The 10,241-nt window shown below is 36.9% G+C and overlaps 2 protein-coding genes across 4 annotated transcripts in view; both read left to right on the forward strand.

Annotated features, from left to right (window-relative positions):
• Window positions 1-3,536, forward strand: part of pign (phosphatidylinositol glycan anchor biosynthesis, class N) — a 35,100-nt gene extending 31,564 nt beyond the window's left edge. For both annotated transcript variants that reach the window (XM_036558601.1, XM_036558600.1), the window contains exon 29: window positions 1,106-3,536. In XM_036558601.1, the coding sequence (XP_036414494.1) occupies window positions 1,106-1,229 (124 nt within the window). In that variant the 3' untranslated portion in view covers window positions 1,230-3,536. The remainder of the gene's footprint in view (window positions 1-1,105) is intronic.
• Window positions 3,537-4,174: 638 nt separating this feature from the next.
• LOC118798920 (probable G-protein coupled receptor 141) lies at window positions 4,175-9,288 on the forward strand. Of its 2 annotated transcripts, XM_036558546.1 has the most exons (3): window positions 4,175-4,313; window positions 7,818-7,874; window positions 7,911-9,288. In XM_036558546.1, the coding sequence occupies exons 2-3, from the start codon at window positions 7,823-7,825 to the stop codon at window positions 8,735-8,737; spliced, it is 879 nt and encodes a 292-aa protein (XP_036414439.1). In that variant the 5' UTR covers window positions 4,175-4,313; window positions 7,818-7,822; the 3' UTR covers window positions 8,738-9,288. The 2 variants fall into 2 exon arrangements, with proteins under 2 accessions (XP_036414439.1, XP_036414438.1); XM_036558545.1 differs by having other exon boundaries at window positions 7,818-9,288.
• Window positions 9,289-10,241: the final 953 nt, after the last annotated feature.

Below are 10,241 nucleotides of genomic sequence, written 5' to 3' on the forward strand. Positions count from 1 at the left end.
GATATCCTGTCAGTCATTTTATAAGACCCTCCCCTACACCACATTACTCTTCCCCCATCTCCTTCTGCTCAGCTAAGAAAATGTGGCGGAATCTAATTACCGACTTGCACCACCAGTTTCTAGTACTGTTGGGGGAAAAATGGTCTTAGTAGATAAATTAAGGTAATACCATGTATACAACTTGGTAGATAAAGATCACTCAAAGAGCGGGCTTTGGATAAACCACCTTCATAGAGATTTTTGTAATACTAGTCAATTGTATCAAACTCCTGTTTGATACCGTTGCAGGTAACAAAGCTAACTAGACAAAGCTAAAGTCGGCTTGTATTCCATCTTAAATGCTGCTGTGGAGGCTACATTACAGCTCAATACAAAGAGTAGCAGGGCACTCTTGACTGTTCTGGAGCAGCAAATCGGTATGAACTAAATGCCAAGTGTTGTAACTTCGCAGCTCCACCCCAACCCCCCTGGACAAAAGAGACATGGGAGCTTGTTGCTTACTCAGGCCAAACACCACTGCTATACAAAGAGAGTATTTGGATAGCATGATAAGACAAACAGTCTGTCTGAATAAGTGAAAGGTAATGGTTTGTGATCATAATTTACTAAGTAGAATAAATCAGAGAGAGCAGTATTAGCACTTTCTTCCGCTTCCTGAAAGCAAGTAAACCACCCTGAGATAAACTGGCTGATGACATGTTATTCACTGATTGTAAAACCTTGTAAAATAGTTGTTTTAGCTTTACAAAGGCTATATTGAGTATTTTGATCTTCTTTCAAGCAATAATGCCATCCTTTTATCATCAATATCTAAATAAAGAAGAAAGACAATGCACTTATTAAACAGCCTACCTCACTGCTAGAAAGTCGAGTCATGACAATGCTGGCAAACTCTAAATGAACTTCACCAGCAACCGTTGATTCTATGTTTTGATGGGCAGGAATGGAAGACAGATTACAAAGAGCTTAAAAAATCATCCCAGCCTTGTTGTAATTTGTCTATTTTTGCATATCTTTAATTTTGACTCATGGACCTTTAATTTATGTCAGTATTTTTGACAGTATTTTTTATCTGACTTTTTTTTTCCTTGCATTTTTTCCCCAGCATTAGTCACTACGTCATTGTCATGTCCATGACCATCTTCCTGATGCTCCTGAGTGTCATGACACACATCTTGACCTCCAAGCGGATCCTGATTGGACAGAAAATGAAGATGCACTTTAAGTGAGGGACAGCGGTTGTGCATGGTTGAAACAGCACATGATGGCAGTTACTTAACATTATGAAACAGGAACCAAAAAACAGTAACTTGACAGTCCTGTTGGCTGTGCTTGATTCTTGATTTGCATTGTTCTAACAGTTTTCACATGGATGAAAATCTAAACGTGAAAGTAAATAAACAGTTACAGTGTTAAGGAAATAAGGTAAAATCAACAGCTAGGATATTCGCATACATCAAGAATAGCACTATTATACTGGGTGCAATATTACAGACAGTGCTAGGTGTGTGTTTGTATGCTATGCAAATCTACAATCTGTAGACACACAGATCTGTAGACACTCACCAAATATGGAAGCGTTTATATATTGTAAATTTGGTACTTATGTATGTTAATGGGCCCATATCCTATATATTTTTTGGATTTTTTTTTTTCTCCTGAGGTCCACTTAAGTACATTTTTATTTACCAAATTCATTTTTACAAGACTGTTTTCCTCTATTTTATCCTTTGGAATTCAACAGGCAGCAGGCTGTTTTTGTTACTGTGCCTCTGAGACTGATATATTTTAATGAGCTCTGTTCTGATTGGCTGTGTTGTATTATGCCACATTCAGAAAGTACTCGGAGCTGAAACGCTCCTTATAACTTTGGTGTAAATGGGCCGAGTTAAACTGCTGTGGGCTGAATTGGTGGATATATGTAGAAGAGTTGATTCTTGTGACATTGAAGAGACGATCGAAAACAGGCTGTTTTTGCTGTTTAGTTCTCATATATCTACTGTGTGGAATGTATTGTGAATGATACATTTTGAAACATTGTTTACATATTACTCCAAACTACTGATTTTTTTCATGATATGGGCCCTTTAACTCTCACAGTAGTGGGATTATTTGCAGCATTGGGATTAACTTTAAAGGCCCATGTCTATTGACAGCACTATAAGTGATGCAATAACAAGTCTGGGTGCATTGTACATGTCATCACTATGTCAGAGACCAACAGAGAGAGTTAATTTTTCACTTCTGTTATAGCTGAGAAGTATATTTAAGAGGAATCCTTTATATCATCTGAACATTGCTCTAAACCAGCAAACCAGCCTTTTGTGTCAGCTGTACCCCTTCAGCCTAATTTGTCTTAAGTAACCTTTGTGATTTTAGCATTAAACATTACATAAAGCATTTTTAATTAAAAGGTTTTGTGGCATAATTTCCTAATGTTTTTTTTAAGAAAGCTGGCTTCATATTTTAATTAGAAAACTACATCGAACATATCATACACTTTAAGGGGGATTTTACTGATCTTTAAAGGTGTAAACAGAGTGATTAACAGTGGTTTGATGTGAAATACTCCGTTCTAGAGAATTTTTTTTTTTTTACAATGGTGGTGATGGGAACCAGACGTCTGAAGAGTGTAAAGTCTCCCTCACAGAGACATGAAATGGTTATAAATGTTTCCTGATACTTCAGACATTGTTTTATGACAGTTTTGAGAAGGTTTTGGTCTAAAGCTTAAACCAATTCATGGTGGAGAGATACATGCAGGGCGTTGTAAGGCAAAATAGTTCCCAAAGAAAACATATTTCTTCAGGTTTACTGGTAAATTAACACTATGACCCTGTTTAAAGTAACGCTTCACTGAACAATTGAATTTACATATCTCACATCCAGTGAGTCAGCCAACACATTTGGTGTCTGAGCTTTGCTTTTTTATTTATTTATTTGTTTTGGGTTTTTTTTGAAGCAGTGGAGCTTCTACGAGGCTAAAAGAACAGAAGAATCTGTTTCATCAAAAAAAGATTTTGCATGATTTAAACTTCTATTACATTTCGGCAACTTTAGCCTCGTAGCAACAGAGCAAAACTAAGGACGTAAACGTGTCTTGGCTGACTGACCAAGGGGGATTGGGGTCAGAGAGAAAAGTGAGTCATTTTCTCAACACACTTCAACCAATGACTGCATTTGTAAATTTGTCTTGTATGTGAACTTGCATAGGGTGCACTGGTGTGTGGGTGATTTTGCAGTGCTGTGGCTTCTGAAGAAATTTTGGTCATGTTTACAGTGGGGTCCAAAAGTCTGAGACCACAAGTGAAAATACTTCTATTTTGCATTCCTTTCTAATCCAGTTCAATCCAGTGCAGTATTTTTTTTATTACAAATGATATTATCAGCGCAGCAATTTGAGCATCTTTGAAATTTGAACATGAATGTAGTCTCCCCCTATTTGGACCCCACTGTGTCTCATTCAGATTGGTCTTTTTTGTAAGTACCTCATGTATATTGTGTGTTTATCTGTAGACAAAAGGATTGACGATCAATAAAAAAAAAAGTTTGATCTTTGAGATAAGTTATTTCTCACGGAGCACAATAGCAGTTATCACTAGCAGGACACTGTGAAATGCTTTTGTGTATGCTTAATTTGAATTCCATTAATATCTCAGGCCCCACCACATCCTTCCTCTCAGTGTGACTGCTCTTGGGGGCAAACATGCTAATGTACAGCATTTTTGCATTTTGAGCATGGCTCAAACAAAGATGACAAAATATGAACACCAACAACAATGTATGAAGCCATTGTATGAACAGGTACACTGCTGAAATGTGGTATATGGAAGTGTTGCTTCCACATTATGGAATCCAATTATACATCATATTTCGTCCTCTCGCTGGATACAAGAAGATTCACCATTCCCCAAAACGGAATCAAATTTATTGAAATTTCGTTACATAACATTACGTGCACATTAGGACACACAATATTATGATGAAGTATAGTTGTTAATGTAAGCAAGTCATGTAAATAAACAAAACAAATCAACAAAAAAGGTGAGAGATAAAAACAGTAAGGTTGAGTAAAAAAAACAGAAAGACACCAGAAGTGAGAAGTATGTGACAGATGTCCTATTAAAGGAAGCACTTCAGGACTTAGTGTTACACACAGCCTACAGCGTGAATGACGAAGCAGCTAGTGCTGCAAGATCCTCCCTGCCTCACTAGTGCTGCTCATATCCAAGTCAACAGAGCACTGAGGCCATCATAAAGTTGTACTTCCTCTAGTGCTCTCTTTACACTCCAGCTTCTGCTTCACTCAGACGGTATGTGCACTTTCATTTTTGAAGTTGTATTGTAGTTTTTGTAGTTAACCCCTTAAAATCCCAGGCTGTTGACATACTAAGGCTTATTATTCAGTAACAACAGGAACTTTAGTGCAAACTGTAGAGATATTTTTAGGTTATAGAAGTGTATAATACATTTTGGATCCGCCAGCAGGCCCTGGCCATTTAAGGGGTTAACAATTGTATTCATTTAGTAATGAATGTAATTAGTGTAATGAATTTTGCTGATATGGTTATTTTAAAACTAGCAACTGGCCGTTGTAGTTTTTTTGTGGTTTTTTTTTTTTGAGTGAACAAAACACAGTAACCACACTATGCAGTTTGCTTATGAAAACTTCTCACGTAACTAAGAAGTCTTGCAAGAAAAAAACTACAGAAAAAAAAGTTGTCATTCGGTTAATGCTGTGTGTGTGTGTGTGGTGTGTGTAATGATCTAGAAATGTCTCTTACGCAGACCATACAAGACTACTAACATTACTGTGCAAAAGAACACCCTTCATTTTTTTAATTCCAGTCCATAAATTACCAATAGGTACAGGTTATTCATTGTTCAGTGTCACAAAAAAGCCTCATCAACTAAATTTAATATCGAATTATTCCGTATTTAGTGTCGACTCTTTCTGTTTTTTCCAGCTTTCGTTCCTCTAGTGGGACCCCTAATTTATCAAAGAAATCTGCAGGGATTTTTTTCCACACCTCTAAAGTCCAGTTTTAGAAGTTGGTTGCATTTTCTGCTTCTCAGTATCTAAGTAATTCCAAACGTATTTTGTGATGTTGATGTCCGGCCTCTGGGGTTGCCAGTCCATTTTTCTGAGAACAGCATCCTTTAAGACTCATAGTATTGAGCTGTCTTCTTACAGTGGAAGCACAGACAGAAACGCCTGTGGATTTTAAGCTTTAAGTTCTGTTTATCTGATGGGGACAGGTTTGGTGGTCTACCCGGCGTTGCACAGTTGTTACGAGTCAAATGTATTACATGTGTTTTAAAAATTTTATTAGTTAATATCCTCCAAAATATTTCCTGAAAAATGAATAACTTGTGTTTAATAGCAATTATGACTAGAATTGAAATAAATGAAGGGTGCATTCTGACTTTTGTATTGTACTGTAAATGTATGGTAAAGCGTTTGATAAGGGCTGTCACAATTCCTTATTAAAGCTAAAAATATATGTATAGATTACAATACTTTATCATTGGATTGGCAGTGAGTTAGTTTGGCCAATTTACATCATGCCACTGAATATTTTACGCATGAAATTGTTCCGCTCGTATCTAGGGCAGTGAACAGAGCCCGACTGACGCTTAAAAGGCAATTTTACTAATTTCTCAAAATCTCTGTGTAATTCAGTGACTGAGATGTAATAAAAAAAAAAAACATTTATAGTGGTTTGATGTAAAATGAGTCATCGTAGAGAAACGTAGCAACATTTCTTTACAGTGGTGGTGATAGGAACCAGAGATCTACAACACCATTCAAAAATGACCAGTGAACTTACACACGTCTCCTGAGGTTTTATATATGTTGATAATGATGAAATAGTGGTAGATCTGTAAAGGATTTTTTTTTCTATTTTGCCTAACATCATCCTCTATGTATTCAGGCGTCCATGAATGCATTTAAAAAATACATTTTAGACCAAATGTTTTTCTCAAACCCATCATAAAACAATGTCACAGGCTTCAGGCAACATATTCATAACCATTTTGTGTAATAACTGTCTGTGATGGAGCTTTTAGAGGCCTTAAAGCATTCAGAAACCTTTTTTTAATCACCTCCACCATGAATAATTCTGAATCTGTACGTTTCTCTAGAACAGAGCATTTCACATCAAACCACTCTGAATGACTTTGTTTACCTCTTAATCATGAAATTATGAAGACGTGAAGAACAATTTTGAGAAATCAGTGGAATTCTCCTTCAGTAAAGTATGAAGCATTTAAAAAAGACTTAAACGCTGATGATCTTGCGGCTGACAGCCAGGAATGGCCAGCAGGTTTCTCACCTAACTGTGCGTCTGTTTTAATTATGTTAAATGCTTCTTATTTTATCTCAAGTAAAGTATTCTGCAATCTTCGAAAGGCTTCACTCTTCGAAAAGATGGTTCTTCAAGGGTTCTTTAGTAAAGAAAATGGTTCTATATAGAACCATGAACATGCAAAGAACCCTTTGCATGATAAAAGGGTTTTTCGCATTATGAAAATGTTCTTCAGATTGATGAAGAATGTGTTATATATGCTTCTACATAGAACCTTTTTGAAAAGGTTCTATATAGCACCAAACAGGGTTCTTCTACTGTAACAAACTTGATATTGTACACTCTTAAAAAAGATGGTGCTTCAAGGGTTCTTTAGTAAAGGAAATGGTTCTATATAGAATCATGAACACTCAAAGAACCCTTTACATGATTAAAGAGTCCTTTGCATTTTGAAAGCGTTTTTCAGATTGATGGAGAATGTGCTGTAGATGGTTCTATACAGAACCTTTTTGAAAATATATATGGTGTCAAGCGTGTAACAGTAGAAGAACCCTTTGGGTGCTATATAGAACCCTTTTCAAAAAGGTCTATATAGAACCATCTATAGCATATTCTTCATTTTTCATCAATCTGAAGAACCATTTCATCACCATTTGCATGATTAATCAATCATGCAAACGGTTCTTTGAGTGTTCATGCTTTTACACAGAACTCTGTTCTTTACTAAAGAACCCTTGAAGCACCATCTTTTTAAAGAGTGTAACAATAGCCAAACCCTTTTCAAAAAAGTTCTATATAGAACAATATACAACACATTTTCCATCAATCTGAAGAACGCTTTCATGATGCAAAGAACCATTTAATCATGCAAAGGGTTTTTAAGTGTTCATGGTTCTAAATAGAACGATTTTCTTTACAAGAGAACCCTTAAGGCACTATCTCTTTTAAGAGTGTAACAATAGAAGAATGCTTTTTGGTGCTATCTAGAACCTTTTTCAAAAAGGTTCTATATAGAACCATCTACACTATATTCTACATCAATATTAAGAATCCTTTCGTGATGCAAAGAACCATTTAATCATGCAAAGGGTTCTTTGAGTGTTCATGTTTCTAGATAGAACCATTTTCTTTACTAATGAACCCTTAAAGAACTATCTTTTTTAAGAATGTTTGCATGGTTTGTTGTTGAGTTAAGTTCATATTTTGTGGGCCCCTCCATGGAACAGCCGGTTAAGCGTTGGCCCTGTCAGCATGAGATTTCGAGTTTGACAGCCATCGGTGACCAGGAGTTCAAGAGAGCATAACTGGCCTAAATAACTTTAAAAAGCCAATTTTTATTGATTTCTGAAAATTGATTTCTGAAATAATTGGTAGATTACAAAAATAACCGATCAGGGTAAGTCATTTATATTCTCTCTGCCACTTATGGTTTCAACTATATAGAGGCAGGAAAACTACCTTGGGCTGTTTCACACTGATGTGACAGTGCTTATTTCCTCTCCACAGAAACCATGAACATGACCACCATCAACTATTCCACCTTCACAGCCTACACAGAGAACTCTTCCCTCACTGACCTCACAGCCTACACAAAGAACCCTTCCCTCGCTGACTCGCCCCACAGAATCGCCCTTATCAGCATCTACACGGTGGTGCTCCTGGTGGGCAGCGTGGGCCTAATTGTCATGGTGAACATGCTGAAAACCAACCTACGCTCGTGGACCACCATCGCGTTTCTGAACTTGCTTTTGGCCCATTTCATATTCATGCTCACCATCCCTTTCCGCATCCACTACTCTGTGACCAACAAATGGACATTGTCCCAACCCTTCTGTAAAATGGTCAGCGCCATGATCCACCTACACATGTATCTGGTCTTCGTCATCTACACGGTCATCCTCACCATTCGTTTCCTGCAGTACTTCAAGAAAATAGATCGAACAGAGTTCTACCGGAGGCTTCATGCCTTGGCAGCTAGCGTTGGTATATGGTCTATTCTAATCATCATTGGCCCGATCATCTTAAGTCAGTATGGTTCCAATGGCAATAAAGACAAATGTTTCAATTTTGGAGGGGCCATAAAAGGTGCGGCATTGGCCTTGAACATTGTTTTGTCGGTTCTCATCCTCCTTGTGTCGTGCATGCTGAGCTGTGCACTTGGAGTCATTCTGTATTCCATTATCAAGATGCATGGGGCAGCTTGCCGGGACCAGCAGGAGTTCTGGGCCCAGATGAAGAGTGTCAGCCTCATCCTCATCATCTTCACCTGCCTGGTGCCGTACCACCTGTTCCGGTTGTACTATCTGCACAACCCCACAGTGATGCAAGAAGATAATGAAGTGTTTCTGGCTATCACCACTCTTACCTGCTTTGACATGTTGCTCACTTTCGCAGGGAAGGGAATATGTTACATGTGTAAATGTTGACCTCAGGAAATACCCTTTTGAGCTTATTGCCCAACTACTGCAGAGAAAAGAATGCAACAGTCATGGCAGTCATGGTTTACTGAGGGGAGATGGTGAACAAACTGCTTGAACAACCAAAGCTTTAGAGATCTGCTCTGTTCATCGTGGTCTTCCCTTACAGATCTTCTCCGGAGACAAGAAAAACATTTGACGCTAAGGGACATTTTTCTCAAACACTGTTCAGAAGGACAAGACCAAAAAGGTCACACCTAAAACTGCTGATGTGGCCCAGTAATGCAACAACTATGTGGATGAGCCGTCAGTAGACTAGTGTTCATTTCTTGCTAGCAACGAGTGCATATTGTGATTAAATGTTCCTTTAGGTTAAAACATGGAGGAGATTTCAAAAGAGGCATCAAAAAAGCTTGATATAAGCTTCATGACCTTTGATAAGGGCTCATATCCTTCTTTTTTTCTTGAATTTTATTTTTCACCCGAAGCTCCACTTATGACATTTGTGTGCATTTATGCCAAAAAACAGTCCTAGGCCATTTTTACATGACCACTTTTTCTTTTACATAACCTCTCTTCATCATTTAAAACGAAAGAATCAAAGCCTTTAAATAGGCTATTGGTTTTTTTTCTATCTTTAACACAGAAATATGTAAATTACCTCTGTTATGATTGGCTGCCCTCTATTGCACCTTGTTCAAAAAGCAGAAAAGGCTGAAACATTCCTTATAACTTTAATAAGAGGTGGGCTAAACTACTGTACACTCAGAAAAAAGGATACTAAACTGTCACTGGGGTGGTACCCTCAAAGGTTCGTCTTCAGTACCTTTAGTTTGGGAACATAACTGTACCATAATCCATTGCAATCATATTTTTTAAGTTGTATTAACTCCATACACACTGTCTTGTCCTCTACCTTTTATTTTATTGCTCTGCTTCAAAACATTAGATTGTGAAAAGGTACAAATACACTTTTCCTGAGAAAAACATATTTAAGAATATTTAATGAAAAATGTACCTGCACGGTAGCGTGTTTCTGACAGTGTTGACTGAATGTAAATATAAATGTTTCACAAAAACATTTTAAAACAGAATATTTTTGCAGTTTAGTTTCCTTTGACTGGGGAGTGAATAGTATGTTTTTAAATATGTTCAGTGTATACATAATACATTAAACTTTTTTTTATATTTAATAAAGAAAAGAAAACTGAAAGAGGAGGAAGGTGTTTTAAATGTGACATTAACGGTAAGCTTGATCTTAAAAAAGGATTTGGCGCCATCTGCTGTATAGAAAAGGAAATAGCAAGAAACTGGTGGGTGAAATATGAAGGTTTTTTTTCAACAGATATGAAATAAAAGTCTTCGATTTCGATATTGAGCATCTTTTTCTTGCCTATTAGAGTGCCACGCTATGAGGTTTTAGAAAAAAGTCCTTATAACAGCATATATATGTATATGTATATATATATATATATATATATATATATATATATATATATATATACACACACAC

Source organism: Colossoma macropomum, unplaced genomic scaffold, assembly GCF_904425465.1.
Source record: "Colossoma macropomum unplaced genomic scaffold, Colossoma_macropomum, whole genome shotgun sequence".
NCBI lineage: Eukaryota > Metazoa > Chordata > Actinopteri > Characiformes > Serrasalmidae > Colossoma > Colossoma macropomum.

Coding starts and splice junctions, on each gene's coding strand:
- LOC118798920 (XM_036558545.1), top strand. CDS start 7,823: ATGAACATGACCACCATCAACTATTCCACCTTCACAGCCTACACAGAG.